General features: G+C 36.8%; 1 protein-coding gene across 1 annotated transcript in view; it reads left to right on the forward strand.

Annotated features, from left to right (window-relative positions):
- The first annotated feature begins 2,542 nt into the window (after positions 1–2,542).
- Positions 2,543–19,478, forward strand: part of LOC150090963 (bestrophin-4-like) — a 102,287-nt gene continuing 85,351 nt past the window's right edge. Inside the window, exons 1-4 of the mRNA XM_090378750.1 lie at positions 2,543–2,599; positions 11,755–11,934; positions 12,049–12,183; positions 15,716–15,882. Coding sequence (XP_090234876.1) covers positions 11,756–11,934; positions 12,049–12,183; positions 15,716–15,882 — 481 coding nt within the window. The 5' untranslated portion in view covers positions 2,543–2,599; position 11,755. The remainder of the gene's footprint in view (positions 2,600–11,754; positions 11,935–12,048; positions 12,184–15,715; positions 15,883–19,478) is intronic.

The raw sequence follows: 19,478 nt of genomic DNA on the forward strand, positions 1-19,478 counted from the left end.
ACTACTCGGACTCTCTCCGGTCACAATGTGGCAGAGTAGAATCAGCAAGATTATACACTAGCTGATCAGGAAGCCTCCTAGAGAGTTACCAATAGGTTCGATCCGGTCCGGTGGACTATCTAGCGAACGGCCTGCGAATACCGTGTTAGAGCTGTACCATCTAAATGTAAGGAAGATTGGATCTTGCAATGATGTCCATCATAAACTCAAAAGACACCAATCATGATGGAAGTGATGGTAGAGGGTTTGCCGGCTCTCGAGACTTAATATATGAATTTAGGTCATGGGTTCCACCACTTCAAGTCTCCAATAAGCAAAGTGGTGGTATTAGGTAAGAGTATTGTCTAAGTACAGGAGGCGTCACAGTCTGGATTATACCATGGTTACTTCTAATCTTAAAATTTTTTGAGCAGATTCAGAAAAGGCCATGCAGTGCATGTCAGCAGAGATGAGTAGTTGCTCATCTCCGCGATTTATGGGTCACGTTTTGTACATGGGCCCAGTCATCATCAGCTCTACAGGTACATTTGGGATCCTGGGTAAGACGCATTTGGCATTACTTGGAATTTAGGGAACCATGCCCTGTAAGCAAGTAGGTGGCATACAGTTTTGGGGCAAACCGAGGGGGGACTAGGGTTACTTGAAGCAGGAATCTCCTAGCGACTTCCCCTTTAGTTGATTCTTCCCATCTAGTCTGCCATTGCTGGTAGAGTGTGGTTGATATTCTTTTCTTTTGATAAGCCTTAAGATCTATTGTAATCCTTAGGATGTTACTTCAGATTGTTCTCTTAATTATATAATCGAGACCTCTTCTTCTACGTCTAGAAGACTTCTTCTAGGTCTAGTGGTTGGGCTCCCGCCAGGCTTGTAGAGCAGGTGTACTGACAGTGCAGCATACCCTCTTGATAGTAGTATAATCCTCTGTATGGAGTCCAGCTTCTTTTTATTTTTAACCAACATAGCTCTGTAAAACCATATGTCTGCGCTGTAAGTAACAACTGGGAAGAAGATTACTTATAAATAAGTGCAAGTGTCTTAAGCCCTAGTCAGCATGGCTGATTCTTGCTGTCATTCCGGTGTAATTTCTCACTTTTTTGGAAATATGCACTAGATGTGGATAGAATGTCAATTTTGTGTCAAAGATGACTCACAAATACTTAAGTATTTTGGGGTTAGAGTTTTGCCAAAAATTTTTATCTGTGGTCGCGAGCGGAGCTGTCCTTTAATTAGCATAGATTTGTTTTTGGTTTCGGAAATTTTTTGCTTATAGATTTTTGTCGTACTGTAGGATGTTTAGAGCGTAGTTGGCCTGATGCTGTAGGCTAGCTCTGGTGTCAGTCTTGACTGGTGTCGAATGTCATCCAGGAAGTATCTGAATTTCGTATCAGATCTACTACATCCTGCAATGTTACACTTTTGTCCCGAAGGTGTTGGCCACTTTATGGTTGACAGTGCAACGCATCGTGCCAGAATGTTACGGAGAACATGACTCGGATTTCCACCATTTTCCCTGGCGCATCACATTGATCAACAGTATTAAGGTTGTATGCGATATGCTGGAGATAGTTATTCGGAAACGAAGCCCTCCTCCTTCAATTTCGTCGCAGCTACGCGAAATTTTGTCGAAAGAATGGCTACAATTAGATCAAAACGTACCAAAAGACCTTTTAGAATCCATGCTGCGCCGCCGCACACTTGCTATTAATTCGAAACAAAGGCGGTCCAATTCGATACTGAATAAAGTTCTTTTTTTTTTTTTTTTTTTTTTTTTTCATCTTGTGTGTGTATTGCCCTGAATAGAATGCCAAGACTATTGGACCGGTTTAATCAAACAGAATTTTGAGTTTTGCGATCGAAATATATCTAATCCTTCCAGGAGCGGCGCTCGACTACATGTGAGCAACTGATGCCTAGGCAAACAATGCAATTGGCGCACTTTCTCTCAAACTCAGGGTAGGTGTATGTATGCTGAAGTTTCTTGGCGCCCTAGGTAACTTCCTCATTAGTCTACAAAAACGGATCCCTTCTGGGTTCTTGCAGAAAAAAAATGAAGTAATAAGATTTGAGAATACCAGAAACATTTGCAGTGTAATTTTGATGGTTATTTTCGGAGTAATTTTTAACGGTTATAACCTTTCTCTCTGCATATTACCATAAACGCTTGATCTTCTTTTTCACTGTACTAAATAAATGCGATATCGAGTTACAAATCAACTGTAGCCTTTTCTTTATGGGCCAGAACAAACTGTAGTTTGCAAATGCTAGTGGAAGGAGTTTAGTATTTCGATTCAGTGCATACATTTTCTTTCAAACAGACCTTTTCCACCCATCTTGCAGGTTTCCGTTTTCTTAGATGACGTCATCTCTTTAATAATGTTAAGGTAGCAGGGAGTATCCTAGATGTGGAAGAAAGAACAGATCACCATGCACCTTTGCACGTGTGTAGTCATTAATGTCATGCACTCCTGACAGTTCCAGAACCTGTTGTAAACAGTCACGGAGGACGCAGCTATACAAGTCTTGGCTATTGACCGTGGGTAGTCGCCAAGGAAAGGTGAATTGTTCCGCAATTACCACAAGCCGGTTGGATAAAAGACAGGTAAAATTCCCAAAAATTTCAACATCCTCTTACAAATTATTCCATGTATCAATCTGTGGCGATTATTTTTTGTTATTGTTTGTTTTATTTATTTATTATTATTTTTTGTGACTTTGGATCAACTTCACGACAGTTATTCAGTGGAATATGGAGATGAATACGTTTTGGTGTTATTCCTCATACATTTTTGAAAGTGAAGAAGGGAGTCCAAAGATTTTAAATTGTTTTGGCTTTCTTGGAAATTTTTTTCCTTTTTAATGTTACTGAGTTAAAGGGAAAATAAGTTTAATTTTTATAAAAAGTATTTTATCGACTTTAATCTTAATCTTATTTTAAATTAAATAGAATAATTTAATTTAATGCTCTGCCGCTTAATGCACCTAATTCAGCCTAAATTTTAAAACAAGTGGCACTAAACTGAATTGAGCTCTTTTCATTGCCCGTTTAGAACACGATTCGATGAAAATATTTGGTTGCTGAATTTCACTTCTGAATGAAAGACATTTCGAGTGTAACTGCGGCTTCATTAGGTTATCCGGAATTTTTAATTCGGCGTTTTATTGAAATTCAGCCTAAAGAATACGAGCTATAAACAATATTGCCAAATTCCAATTAAATTCCTCTTTTTACAACCCTTTTCCATTTTAAATGTTATTTAATGAATGATAACTCTATTTTCTTTTCTATCTGCAATCGTAATCCATACCAAGCTTCCTTCCTTATTCTGAATTGTACGAAAATCCATAGAAGGAGCAGGACATATACGTCTATGTTCTTTGTATTAATTTAGTTGCAATAAAGAAATTCTCTCTCTCTCTCTCTCTCTCTCTCTCTCTCTCTCTCTCTCTCTCTCTCTCTCTCTCTCTCTCTCTCTCTCTCTCTCTCTCTCTCTCTCTCTCTCTCTCTCTCTCTCTCTCAACGGTATCTTCGTTGTGCTAACTCCTGTGTGCTTCTATTCGTGTTTCATGTAAAATTTCTGAATAACATCACAATAATATCTTTGTAATACTACGAATAACAGTTTATCCTCCACTATAAAATGCTATATATTCCTCTCTTGCGTGATTTGATTTCACTTTTTAGAATGGCACGTTATTAGGCCCATACTGTTACACTAATAATAATTCCCAACCGAAAAATTTTTTTTCAGTCTGACTAGGTTCCATAAGCTACGTTTTGTACTGTAGATAGCCAAATAATCCACTGATGAGTTCTCGCAGGGTTAGAACGTATTCATCAACCTGGAAAATGTTTTTATTTTAAAACAGAATTATCAGTTTCCTAGAAAACTTCTTAAACAGTAATTTATTTTGACTTTATGGTGTATTCCATAAAAGAGCATTGAAATATGATATCAGAGTGTGGTTTTGCCCTTTTGGGCCTTAGTTTTCTAATAAATTTCAAAATTATATATGCAGTAGACCTAGATAGTCTTCGCTCGGCGTTTCTCTGTTCGGAAGATGTTTTTGCATTTTTAGCACTGTATTTTGTACACATTGACTGATTACCAATTATGCCAGGTGTACACTAAGTCGAAATCTAGTAGAAATTATCTTACTGTATAATCTGTGATAAAAATTAACTTAACGCGCGGAAAGGCCGTTGGCTACTGTGTACCAAAATTTAACACCTTGTGCCAAATTTTGATAAAAAGGTAACTTAAATTTGTTAAATTTAAAAAACTTATTCATTTGCAACACAGGAATGTAATAATTAGCGTGACTGTTAACTTTTTTCTCTACCCAAAGTGAATGTACTCTTATCAAGTTATGAAAATTCTTTTGGCCTTACAAAACTCCATACGAAAGTGCGAATAAATAACGAAAGAGATTTTATTTTGCAAAATTTTCCAATGTGATACATGTATATAGAATTTTTTTTTTAGAAAGTTAAATACGTAAAGAAATCTAAGAACCTTTTCATCTTGTACACTGGGTATCCTCTTGGACCATTGTCATAATTTCCAGTAATATGACTAGTAATCTGCTATCTCTGTTAGTGAGAATGATCATACAGCCATATTTAGATTTTTATTAGAGACTAAACAAAAAATAACTTTAACGGCAGGTAATGTTCAATATGTCTCAGTAATTTCCTCGTTTACTGTCGTTAATATTTGTTGATAGACGCCTTCCAGGCCTTCAGAGTCAAATCTATCATTGGATTTAGTGACAAAAAATAAGACATGGCGAAATGAAATTGGCAAGTGGGTTTATCTTGTAATAAAATCAATCGAGGAAAATTAATGATTGACAGGCGCTTCCAGGCCAATGAACCCATAGCTTTCCGTGGGTGCATGTAACCGACAACCCACCACGCAAAGCTAGATTCTCTGAATGATCGAGCGCCTGCTTTGTGATGGGTGCGGTGTAAACCACAAGTAGTCAAAACAGCTTCCCGCAATCGGGCAAACAGGATCTCAGATAAGCAAATCACTGAATGGTAAGCCTGCGAACCGCAAGGTCCTCCTGTACATACATTTATACTTGCTTTTAGTAATACACATTACTGAGAACAGCGTCCCTGCTATTACTTGAAGCTTGGGTCGGCCCTGACTAACAAAGAAATCTCAGTACAGCAGTTTTCACCAGTAGTATACGAAATGACTCTCTTAGAAGAGGATGGAAGAAAGAGAAATTTAAAAAAAATTACAACGGTACGACCGATCAATAAAGAAATGAGATTGTTTATAAATTAAAAACAAAAAATATATAAATACGTATCTTTGTTGATCAGGTCTGACATAGCCGAGTCGTCAACCACAGGAGTAAAATTGCACACGCATTTGAGGTGACCTTCGTTCCAGTCCAGCGTGTTTGCTAAATGCGGTATTGAATATATTGGGTTCAAAAATGATTGCTTGTAACTCTTCTGAATTATGTGATTATGCCGGAGTATAAACAGAACGTTTTTTTTTTTTTTTTTCCCTTAATATATGTCAGCGAAGCAAACTTTATCTTCTTTAAATTCCCCCTTATACTTTGAACAATGATACTGCCATCGTTGAAAATATTCCTGGAACTTTTCTTTTAAATAACCTTCAGCGGTCACGTTTTCATCGATTCTGTGAAATCTTTCATGTGTATTGCTAATGCACAATGAAAGTTGTCTAATCAAAAGACACAACCAATCACTCTAGATGCCATATTATAAAATCATTTTCGTTTTGTTCACACTTTCGTATGTAGTTTTGCAAGCTGCGAAATAATTTTTTGATTAGTTTACGTCCAATTTGAGAGAAATAAAATCCTGTTGTTTATCATTCCCTTCCAAAATAAACCAAACAATCGCTGCTAGGTGCGTACGCAGAACTTACTCGTATATGTTGTTATTTGGTTTTTAGGAGCATTAGAAACCAAGGCCATATTGCTCCGGGGATATGCGGTGGTCATTCCCTGACCTTTCCGCATCCTCCGTATTTGGTAGTCACGGGCTCGAACCTCGATCTAATCAAGAAGCGTGTGCTACGCACTGCTGCTCCTGCCCACCTGGCTATGGAGACATCCCTACTCGTATATGATTATGTGTTGCTTCTCTAAGTGACTTACTCTTGAATGCCCCTTCTGGTATCTGTTGCCAGTTTTGTCTTTCTTTAGCAGTTTGGAATGTGTTAATTACGAAGCATCTTGAGATCCACTCCGAAACTCTCTTTTTGTGTGTTAAAGACTATATGGGCACGCTGCAGCTGAATTGTCAAGTGCGAGTACAGAGTTACACACACCACGGTTCCACAAAATACGGTAGTATATTTGTATTCTGCCTTGTAAAATCCTCTGGCTCTAGTGACCATCTCAGAGTATAAACAGAAAAAAACTAATAATAATTTGCATATAATTAATTTACACCTTTGTTCTATTAGTGCATATATTTTTCACATGAAAATACATTTGTCTTCTATGGATTAATAAACAGAGCTCACAATATATCAGTTTTTAATGGAGGTGAAGCATGGGCAGGAGGAAGAGATCGAGGTAGAAATTTTCAACTGTCACCTTATATCGCCTTCACTTGTGCAGCTCCACAGTTTTTAGTCTTTTTTTTTTTTTTTTTTTTTCAGTATGCTATCAAACTAGAAGACGATTTGGGAGTCATTTGAAAGCTTATGAGATGATAAGTGATGAGGTGATCTTTTCTAGCCATCAAACCTTTGGAGAAAATATGTCACTTAATGGTCCCGTCGGTAGAAATTCTCGATTGGAGTGACCGCTAAGAATTCTCCAGTCTCCGACGGGATTTAGAGCTGCAGTGGTGAACCCACTATACTGTTACAGAGAAGGAAAGATCATGCATAAACGTTCGTAATATATTCATAGGTCTGGTGTACATATTGTACTTGTTTCAAATCCGAATTGTAATATTAGCTTTATTAATATAGACCATGGAAAGAGGTGCTATATATCCATCTCCTGCAGTCTTATTTGATAACTTCGAATACAGATTCCAGGGATTTATCTAGATCTGTCCACACTTTCTGGTTGGCAGTGTTGATAGACCGGAATTTTATACAAACGATTATTTATTTTATTATTATTTTTCTTCCAAAATGCGAACACTTTAATTTTGAAGCAGATATTTTTCTTGATAAAAATAAATAAAGGGATATTTACTAATTTTTCTAATTAATTTCTTGATAAAAAATAAAGGAAAATTAAACTAATGGAATTGAGTAGAATGCACAGTATTAAAATATTTTTCTTACTTGATTTATAGAAGCATTAAAATTGAAGATTGTGGTGTAAAATTTATATATCGTAATGCATATTTGATTTTATAGAAATAACATTATTTATATATTATGTGAAATGAAATATGATAATTTTCTACCCTGATTGGCCACACTAGATTATATAATGCATTCACCTGATAAAAAAACAAAGTGCCATTATTAAACAACAGAAAAAATGTTAACCGCTATTTCATTTTGCTAAAAAAAATGTACTGATAACATCTAGCTAGGAGGGGATTCGTTAAGCAGTTCGAGTTATAAGCAACTGAAGGACTTTGTCATTTGGGTGGATACGGTTGTTGAAGAAAAGCTTGGTTGTCGATGTTTCCCATTTCTGAAGATTTCCACTGAATGGACCATTTCACATCAAATAACATTACAGAACACGTGGTTACCATAGAAACCTAAACCGTGGTACCTCGTTTCTAACCACGCCTGTATTGAATTCGTAAGCTCACCGTAAACAGGTGGTTACAGAGTTCGTTCAGAAGTAACATTTTCTTATTTAGGATTAAAAGCAGCGTTTTTGTTAGCATGTGGTAAATGTGGTGCTTCTTCTTAAATATGAGATTGGTAATTTCTCCGGTTTGGTGAATGACACGCTATATAGAAATCAGTTTATCGAGTAAGTACCAAAGAAGGGAGGCCTTCGTCAGTTGCTTATTTTCCATTCTTACTCAGTCCCAAGAATTATTTTAATTTGTTGTTAATTTTAAGTCGGATGAAAACTGATAGTATTCCTTAAATAAACTTTGGATTTTCTTAAAATTAACTGCATCAAAAGTATACAAATTATTTCAAGGTGAGGAAAAAATTAGTTATAGGAAAAAAAAAAAAAAAAAAAAAAGGATGTTTTTCTAGAATGCCTGTAGATTACTTGGGCGAAAAGTGAGATTTTCCTGCTGTGTTGTAAGAGACGACTTCCGATAAATGTGTATAAAATAGTAATTTCGTGTAAGAGTAAACTTATAAATATTTTAATGCGTTTTTTATAAACAAACAAATACTGTTTTTCTAATAGCGTATTGGAAAAACAAAAATGCAGAGAGGATGCACGAGTTTTTGTTTTTAGTGTAGCCTCTGTTTCAAAATAACGTTCATAAAATAAATTTGCCAGTTTTCATAATCATCCTTTTATGAGTATTGGTGCCACGTGACCCGTTCCAGTCGACTTTTTTCTTGGGTGACCTCTGTTTTTAACCCCAATATGAACGAAACACAAAGATCGACAACAGTCTCAGGACTGTCAATTTTAGGAGGAAAGGCATAGAATACCGAAAGGTATAGAATACCACTGTCAGTTTTAGGGTGTCGGTATTCTATACCGACACCCTAAGAACTGAGATGAAATTCAGTACTAATGTACACTTGATGACAAATAAGAAATCGAAAATGGTGTCGGTATAGAATACCGACACCATTTTCGATTTCTTATTTGTCATCAAGTGTACATTAGTACTGAATTTCATCTCAGTTCTTTTCTGTTCCTTTTCACCTTTATATTTAAATCTATATTTTTTTTCGATACATTAACGGTGGTCTTTTAAGCACATGACTGTTCGTTTGGATTTTTTAATATTATTAGATTTTAAAATATTATTTGTTAGTCATGTTAAACATATTTAATTTGTTAGGCGTTCAATAAATATAGTAATCAACGTTGTATTATATTAAGTGTAACATTATTTTATTATTATATAAATAAAATATTACAACTTTATTATGGCAACAGAATATGTACGTGGTATTTGGTATGTTTAGGGTCTAACGGTTCCTGGGATTTCTCCCATCTCCGCGTATGTTCTCTGTATCGGTCAAGCCAGAGATTTAAAAGTGTGTGGGATATGTAGTATGTTGTGCCCATTGTTCATCCGGCCTGTTAGCCGCCGGGCCCCTAGTGGGGCCCGACGTTAACAATACCAGCCACGAGGAGGCCGGCCGGGTGTTACCAGTGATTGAATCAGTACTCTGGCAGGTCCTGCCACCTACTTTCCTGGGATTTCAGTGACTAGGACCAAAATAAATAAAATAAAAATTAGAAAAATAAATTGTCGCGAGGATGTTTTATTGCGAATTTGGGTTTTTGCTTTAGGAGCACTGTTTGGGGTTTTACGCTGAAGGTTTTGATAAAGCCTAATTGGGTCGGGCAAGAATTTTGATGTAGGGCCAATCGCTGTGTGAGATGACAGATTTGAGTGGGGAGACAAAAGGCTGGGGGGTGAAATAGGAAGCAGAGGGGTCGATAGGGAAGGTGACCCCCCGTTTTTCAGTGGGGCATGCCCATGCCTCACCAGAGGGAAATAGGGTTGGGAAGGGAGCTTGTCTCTCTCCCCCACCAGGGATTAGGGTTTTAAAGAAACAGAATACCATTTACACTACACGCAACTTCCCTAAAGCCGTTCAGCCGTTACACACCTTTGCCACTTGTGATATGATTTTTAAAAGCAGTCCTGAGATTAATCTGCTGTCGGCAATGCAAAGTTTCATTCGGCTCCGTTTTTTGTTTTTTTTTTTATTATTAATATAATTTTATTTCCAAAGGAATATCTCTTTACAGCTGTGCAGCTAGAGGACCCGGGTTACATGATAATACATGAATTAGCATATATTACCATGATTAATAAATTTTTAATGAAAAATGACAAGGTTACATGAAAATGACAAAACTATATACAGTTTATATACGGAGTAGTCAGGCAGGTTAACACAATACATGCCGTAAACCAGCCTCTGGTTTATATACATCAACGCGTACAACGTAGTTTCAGAGACATAATCTCACCTAGAGCTTAACGAGGGCCTATATATCTGCGAGAGTGGAAGACCTGTAGGTTTTGTCGTTGCAAAACTTCTGGAAGTCTATCGATAATGATTGAAATATTTCAATAGAGTTAAATGGAAACATATATTCCAAGGAGGTCATGTTACGCAGCTTATATCTGTATGGGAATGCATTGGTAAGGCTTCTATTCCTATCTGACGGTCGGGCAATGATCTCCCAGATATCAAGAGATTTTAGTTTCCCGGACAGGAGCTGAGCGAACATAATGAGGTTCCTAGAGATGGTGTGCAAATACTCCATGGTAGCAAATTTAGATTGGAGAGTAAGACATGTTTTGGATTAGTAGGTAGACCTGCAATCTTATTCAGCCATTTTAAAATCCAGTATTTGAGGGATAAGAACCTGTTTTGGTATGATAGGGCCGAGGACCATATAAGGAAATATAAGGCATATAAGGAAATAGGGATTATGCAGCGAAGAATATAGTTGCTGATAAGATGCTAGTTGGAGATCTCTTGTTTCACAGCTCATATAGCTGAATATGTTTCTTTCCGAGTGGCAATAAAATGAGGCAAGAACGTGAGGTCTTTGTTCCAGGTGATGCCCAAATCTTTATGCTGATTGACTTTTTTAACTGGAGAGTTCCCAATTAAGGTAAGCATTGGCGTTCATGGTTCGCTGCACAACCACCAAAGGTTTTTGAACTGCTGATCACCTAATTTTTTGTTTTAAAAGATGTTCTTGGCGCAACGCCTCACCTGTTGTTTAGTAGGCGCATCACCGATTCAGATCATATTGCGCCACATGTAGGACAAATAAAGATTTATTTTATTGTACAAACGTGTTCTCATGGGCTGATTTCCATGTTGTGTGGGTATAAAAGTCTGGAATAACTCTCAGGGAAGCGCTCTAACTACAGCCTCTGGCTATTCAGGTCGCAGTCAGTGTTGAATCGTCCGGCATTGTGTTCCAAAACTCTACTGTCACTGGCCTTTTGGCACGCACAAACCTCCCAATATTTCTCTCATTCCTAATTTACTTTCCATTTTATATCACATCGCTTGCGAAAACTGTTCTTACTTTGCCAGCTCGTATTTACCTTTACAAAAGCAGCTACGAGTATGTAACAGCGCACCAGATATACTGTTTCTCAGAAAGTGGTTTCTATTCTCTCTCTCCTGGCACTAATAATTCATGCTTCTTTCAGACTCTAGTAAAGCATGGCATTTTCCCCCAATTTTTCCTTGGTAAGTCACCAGTTCACGTTGGAAGGTTTATTCTTTACACAAGCACTAGACCAGTCAGAGAATTTCGCCGCATCCCACGTTGGGTCGGCTCGTTATCTGCTTGAACAAAAAACATACGAGAGAGAGAAACTTGAGTGTGAATCATTTTACACGTTAAGTTATAATTGTGCATTTTGTCTATGGGAGTTCGAAAATTTAATATTAAGTTTATAATGATACCAAATTTTTTATAAAAAAAATCTTGCGGGTACTAATCGCCGACCCTGTGCTAAACCTCAAACCAGTGCCGTCTACATTATAGTTTGTGGCGGAGCGTATAGCAGTGGGCACTTAATTACTTCATTTACTTAATTAAATATATTTACTTAAATAAATATGAGCCAATTATTTTGTTCTTCAGGATGACGATAGCCTACCAGAAGGATGTTGCTACCTCAAATTATCTAGGATTTGGAAAACTTCTCAACAAATGGAGAGGAAGCGTTTACAAGCTCATCTACAGAGAGATGCTAACATACGCAGTGCTTTATGTGATTATTAGTATCGTGTACAGGAACTTCTTGTCGGAAAAACAAAGAAGGTATGTAGCTAACAGTGCATGAAATCTTTCTGGATTCACATTATTGTATGTGATTATACGTAAATATTTTGTCATGGTTATTAATATTGAATGTGTTTTGCTTTAATTTTTTAGGATGTTCGAGAGGGTGGTGTTATATTGCAACCAGACTGCCGATTTAATCCCATTATCCTTTGTCCTAGGTTTTTACGTGACATTTGTTGTCACCAGATGGTGGAATCAGTTTATAAATCTTCCTTGGCCAGACAGGTAAGATGAAAGGTATATTTCTTGTTTTCGTTTAATTCATTGAGAAATTTTGCGTTTAGGATGGATGGAGTGGCTAGATGAAGGGAAATACTTCCTAAGAAAATATTTTTAGGAATAAACGAAAATGTGCTTTAATTCATATATGTACTGTATTCATATGCGAATTATCCCCAAAATATACTACGAACTGTTGGCTTTATGCGATATAAAATGTTTATTCAGTTTGGCTTAAAATGATTTAAATTTCAAATTGCTTTAGTTATCCTTAATGAATATTATGTAACTTTAGTATTTTTATTTATTCTAACTGGACTTCAGAAGGATATAGGAAAAACTATTGAAGTGCACACGATTCAGCTGACTATTAAGTACGATAATAATTGTATTCTTGTCAAAATGATTAGTTGTGAACACGTTTGGCTTTTTAGTTGTGTGTATAAAAACTGATCATGACGTAGCCGAATGATCAAAATGAGGAAGTACGATAACAAACGTGTTTGCGTTGACTACTGCTCGTGCTCGCGTGACTGCTAAACACGATTAACTATTATATTTGTTGTAAAAATGATTAGTTGAACAGTAAAAATTGTTTTGTTTATGCTTTCTGTATTGAAATTCGGCTTCGGGTTGGATTTTTGGTACTGAACTTCAAATCAAGCATGATCTACTAAGATTGTACATAATTAAGAGCCTGGAATTTTAATCAGATTAAAGAATGCTGAAATGATTTTAAATATTAAATACTTAAAATGCTTTTCATTAAATATTATTTACTCATAATTACTGACCATTCATACTGTTGACTGTTAGTAAGAAAATTAGTAAGAAAATGGCAAAGCTTATATAGTAACTGCCAAAAAAACATAAAAGATAAACTTGGTCAAGTTTTATATTTTATCTACTTCCAAATATTTATTTAATCCCCCTTTTTAAATCTGACACCTGTTCTAATAGTTTATTACTCTTTGATTAAAGATCGTCTAGTGGCCCTTGATTTGAATCTTCCCTCTCGTTCGCATAATTCTAGAAAACGAAAATATGCCTCCATCATTAAGTTTGCTAAACACTTAATAACATCCATACGCAAATGCTAGTTTCCAAACGTTGCAGCTTATAGAACTGCAATTTCTTCCCCCCACAGATAGTCTGTTGACCTCCTTCGTACCCTTTCAAGTAGATCAGTATCTTTCCTGAAGTGAGGACCTAGACCTGTATTCAGCGTACAGAAGGATAATGGCCTGTTTTATCTCTACTGGAAAAATTCCTGTATATTATTCACATACCCCATGCCCTCCCCTTTCGGCCTTACTATACTGTTGGGAGAACTTCATATCAGACTGTATTACAACCTAAGGTCCTTTATATCTTCAAGATTGAGTGCGTGTGCTACACCACTCCGAGTTGAACTTGGGATTACTGTGATCAAGATGCAAAACCGTTCATTTACTAGCATTAAAATTTAATTGCCAATCATATAATTTATGTCTTACGGTGTGCACCAGTTTCTTAGGCTGTATTGCGTCATTGTGCATTATGACTGAAGTTCGTGTTCATGGGCCGATATTTACATGTTATGCAGACTGAAAAACCCGGAATTACTTGCAGGAGGAAACCCTGATTTCTCCGCCTGAGATCGGCTAACTGTAGCCCGATTGAAAGAGGACTTTAGAAATTCTTCCAGTCTCCGACGGGATTCTGTCCAAACGATGAAAAGTAGCGAAACTAGTGTACTTTCATCGTATTTCATAAATATATCAATAATGAAAATTAGAAACAACAACGGCCCCTAGCATCATGTTACGACATGAGTTCTATTCCTGGTTCAGTCGAAGCATTTTATTTGCTCGTGCTCTAAAATGCTTTACTGATGCACGCACCGGCACTTAAGAACAGCACAACACCTACGTTTATAGCTAGGGCCTGCTCATACTGCAGTGAGAATAGTCGGATGAGTGAGTGTACGGTGCGAGTGAATCTGAGGGCATATAGTTTCGGTGAATGTATCTTTAATCCATTCTGGGAAACTACACCTCCTTAATATAATGTTTTGGGAGCTCTCAAAAGGTTTCACAGAATGAGGGTTTGGCAGATAGTTTCACAGGATGATCGTTCTCCTAATGCTTGCATCTCATTCTGTCCAAGACTGACAAGAACATTAGCTTGAATACTGAAGCAGTATAACTAACAATATAACAGTATGCTAGGTAATTGCCTGCACACATAGTACAGGCAGTTACCAATAATCTCATATTGTGGCTATCTTCATAACGAGATACCAGGTATTGCACTACTTTGAATAAATAACGCTTCTCTAGTAGAGGAGACTATTGTTATTTATTCTCAGTGGGCACCATCAACCAGACGCGTTTCTGAGCTTGTTGGCTCACTCGTCAGTGGGCGTGCAGGTGCCCTGAATATTATACCTTGTGCATTTAGTCTTCAACTTTTAAAAAATTAAAGACAGATTTATATACGCATGTTGAAGTTCTCATTTTCTCACTGATTTCCATTCTTTATCGATGGCTATTGGAAATGGCACAATATAAGACCCCTCGCTCTGATAATATTATCGATTATGAGAAAGTTCAGCAGTACATCTTCTGGTTAGAGTCAATTCAGCCTGCAACTCGGTTTTAACCATTAACGAACACCTTCCCACTCTATTCCATTTCTTAAAAAACTCCCCCAAGCTTGAGCTGAGGTGCGGTTCTTCGGATTCTCTCTTTTTTTTTTAATTAGATCAAAAATGACTCTTCACTCAAAAAAAGGTTGCTGATCCATGGGCTAGAGGCTGCCCATTCATATAGGCTAACAAGGAGGACACCAAAATCCGTAACATACGTCTGCCTTCTTGGGGTTTGGAAAGAGGTTTCGCGATTATATTGTTTGGCTAGGGCGCCAGTTGCTGGCAGCTAGTCTAGGGCCGCTTCTAGGAAGGCAAATTTTGAAGTCTGGTTAGAAATATTTTTGCTTACTTATCGCAATATTTTATTACTGTGATCTGTAAAGCAAAGTGATATCTTATTTTGCGTGTTCGCTGGTAAAGCCAGGAAAGGATCTGGCACCGAAAACGTTTGCGTGGCACTGTCCCCAATCCCCAAAACTTTTTTTTTTTTACGTTTTCTTGAAATAAAAGTCCTTTCACTTGTTCATATCCGATATCAGTAGGAGAACTTACTCTGCGGATATTTAATGTGATCTCTTCACATTAAATACTGCAGTGTTGTTGAATTTACTTGCTTGCACAGGGAAGGGGCAAATCACAAACCAACTGTTTTTATGTAGATTATAGGCTTTTCAGGGGTACCCTTTCATAGCAAAATAAAGAGATTCATTAAAATCAATAATTATCAATTTTCATGAATGCAAATAGCAGAACTTGCTTTGAAAATTCTCTGCAAGAATTTTTAAAGTGACAACTTCGCGTTGTTAATCACAGTAAAAAAGGTTATCGTCGATTTTAGCATTTTTATTCCCTTATACAGTATTTCTATATCAAATTTCATTTGCCTCCTCTCTCTTTAATTTTCAGAATTATGCATTGCGTAACTACATACGTTTCTGGGAGAGATGAGAGGGGACGACTCATACGACGTACTCTCATGCGATACGTGAACGTGTGTACCGTGATATTGTTCCAGTCTATCAGCGGGGCAGTAAAAAAACGTTTTCCCACACTGCGACACCTCGTGGAAGCAGGTAGGCGGATTGCAATTTAATGTAGAAATTCGTTTAAAAAAAAATTCAGAGAAATTATTTAAGTTACTTTAAAGTATTTCTGATTAAGTTTTTTCATTATTATTTGAAAGCAATTTATCTAAAGATAATACATAATTTATCATTATTAATATAAATATTTTAATGTTTCTTTAGTATTTGAATGCTGTAAAACAAAATAAAAAATAAATGAAATAAAAAAAATATGGTGTGCGAGAATTAGAAGTTAAAATTTTCAGATTCATGCTTATCGACACTTGTGCATCTTTTGGCTTACTTTAAAGTACAATATTTGCATATGTAAACAGACAACTAACTTAATGTTTGCTTGTGTTCAAATGTTAACACAGGAACTCAAATATTTAAAAATTTCGATAAATCGTCTAATTAAAATATACCGTATATAGGAAAAGATTATTTGTGAAAGTTAACACAAACGGCGATTTATTGACTAGTAATCATATTTAATTATTGTACAAGCAATATATATATATATACACTGGTGTGCAAAATTTAAGGTTTTCACCTGTAGCTTCTCATAGAAGTGGCCTGGATATGGGAAAAGCATACCAAAGGAACATCGTGAGGTACAGAAATGATGAAGGAAACAACAACGGAAACAAAACGGTACAGAGGGACTTTATTCAAAAATGGCAACGTAGCACTGGCTGCCTGATACAGATGCATCACTGCCAAAGGTGGAACAAAGGGAAGGGTGGTCCTCAGTAGGAGATATGACCACCCCCAATGTCGATGCAGGCTTTGCACAGCCTGTCCATACTTAGAACAATGTTGTTGATAAGTTCTTGCGGTAACATCGTCCATTACTCTGTCAGCGCCATCTTCAGCTGGTCAACATTTTCTGGTGGGTGTGGATGTGCCGCTAGGCGTCTCCCCAGAGCATTCCATATGTGTTCGATGGAATTTAGATAGATGGAACGGACAGGCTAATCCATACGAACAATGTCCTCACTTTCCAAAAGCATTTAAACAACTGAAATGATGTGATCAGGTATTGCAATTATGTGATCAGTTGATGCTTTTTTATGAATATAGTTGGAAATTATATCAATATGGACACCATGATATTCTCCAACAACAGTACGCAACTCCATACGTCAGCTACGCAGATAATTTTTGCACTTCTCTTTTTTTTTTTAAAAAGGGCGCAGAATGCGTTATTTGACTACCAAGATAGATAATCTGAGGACTTTTTAGGAAGATTTTTATGACCATCATATTATAAAATGTTCGGCATTATTCATTTCAAATCCATGATTATGTTAGAAATAAAAATCATTGAACACATTGTATTGAAATCGCAGCCATATTTTTAATCTTTAGTATCGGTTTGAAAAAATCCCGTTCTCTTAGACTGGATTCGAGTTTTGGTTAAAGTCATTTAAGTGAATCTGGGGTTTTAGACTATGAAAATCGCCAAATCAAGGTGGAGATCAATGCTGCTGGATTAACATTTGAAAATGTTAATTGTAAATAGCTTTTTTGAAAGAAATAATAAAAGTAAAAAGCTACACACACACACACACACACACACACACACACACACACACACACACACACACACACTTAATTATATCATAATTGATGAACTCAATGAATTAAGAACAGAGTTCTCGTGCTACGAGAGAGCTATAAAATTTCCGTTTATTTTCTAGACCAGTGGTTTCCAAACTGCTCCGCAGATCTCTTGGAATCCGCGAACTGTTCCCAAGGGATCCGTGGATAATTTCTGTAATGACTACTTTGAGGCGCCTCCGTAGCCAGGTGGGAAGGAACAGCAGTGCGTAGCACACGCTTCTTGATTAGACTGGGGTTCGGGTTCGAGCCCGTCACCACCAAATACGGAGGATGCGGGAAGGTCAGGGAATGACCACCGCATATTCTCGGAGCAATATGGCCTTAGTTGCTAATGTTCCTGAAAACCAAATAACAACAACAGCTACTTTGAATTTTACTTATTTTTTTTAGACAAAATTTAAATATGTTACAGACTGGATGTCGAACCCGACATGAGAATTCAGTTGTCTACAATCACTCCCTACTTTAAAGGACTTTGTGAGACGGAAAAAAACAACAACACCATTCTTCACACTAGTAGCCTACGAGGTACGATTGATTGTATACTCAAATAGTGACAGTTTATTATTAGTTATTTTTTAGGTCAATCTGGAAAGGGTAGATTTTAAATATATAATAAATCAATTCTGAGATATGAATTTTGAATACCTGTCGTCCGGAAACCCCATATTTAAGTGAGCTAGGATGTAAACATCCGTGGTTATTTTTTAAAGCCAAAAATGGGAGCAAACGGACTTTTGAGGTCTGCGAGAAAAAAGGTTTGGGAAACACTGAGAGATGAATTACCGCTATCTCAGTGTTCTTTGTTGTATCTTCATGTGGTGCATTGGACTCAATCTTTGCCTTACATCTGAACAGCAGCTGAATGGACAGGTTCTGTGCGTATTCTATGATTCAGAATTGTATTCCATGGCTACGTGAGTGCGAGTCGTCCTTGGGGTACGCATATATTTCTGAAACCTGTATAGTATTGTAAATAGGTGGCGGGTATGCCTAAGAAAAAAAGCTGTTAGAAAAGTTGTGAAAATTCCTTTTCCCTGCCCGTCTTCCGTGACTGTATAGTGGTTTTGCCACTTCTCACACGTTTTGAAAGGTCTGGAAGAATTTCTTTTCTCAAGACCTCTTCAATTGGGACTGTAGTTAGCCGATCTCAGGCAGATTCAGCAGGGATTTATCAGCCAGTATACAGATCGGCTCGCGAATATACCTACTTGCAAAGGCATAAAAACAGTGATGCTGTACTGTCCAAATCTCTAATGCACCGAAAACCCAACAACAATATTTCTCTACCACTCATAAATTAGTTTCAATCACCTTTTCATTGCATATTTCATTAATGGACAGAAAAGTTCATATCTCTAGTGCTTTATCATTTATTAATACTGAATACAGGAAATGTATGACGTTAAAGGCGACATCTTATTATATTGAGTACTGAAGGAACGATAACATTTCAAAAAGTTTCTGATTATATAAAATATGTTAATGTAATATGATTTAAAAAAAAAAGGGAATAAATAACATTATGATACTTCCCTCTGAACTTTCAGGATACGTCTATTATAGATTGTTTTTGGGAGCATATTATGCCGGAAGGGCAAACATGAATTGATTACACTTCCCACAAAGTGCTAGTCTGTGACTCGATGTCGTCAGGACAAATATTTCAACCCGTTTAGTCACTTGACAACAAGCTGACAAGTAACTGAACCTGTTAACTTAACAGGTGGTTGAAGGAGGTAGTGATCTCATTGCATGGTTCATACTTATTTAGATTAATACGATACTGTTTGTTCCATGTTTATTCTGAAATATGACTAATGTTATACAATTAGCAGTGGCGCGTTATCCTATAGGCAAAAAAGACATCTGCCTAGGGCCCCGATCAGAGGGAAGCCCCAAAATCACAGAATTTCAAAAACTTAATTTGTTTTTTACTAATACTTTTAAGTGATTTTTATCGGAAACTAAACCTTCTA

This window comes from Mastigoproctus giganteus, chromosome 1 (genome assembly GCF_048544385.1).
Source record: "Mastigoproctus giganteus isolate SK-2022 chromosome 1, ASM4854438v1, whole genome shotgun sequence".
NCBI classification, from domain to species: Eukaryota; Metazoa; Arthropoda; class Arachnida; order Uropygi; family Thelyphonidae; genus Mastigoproctus; species Mastigoproctus giganteus.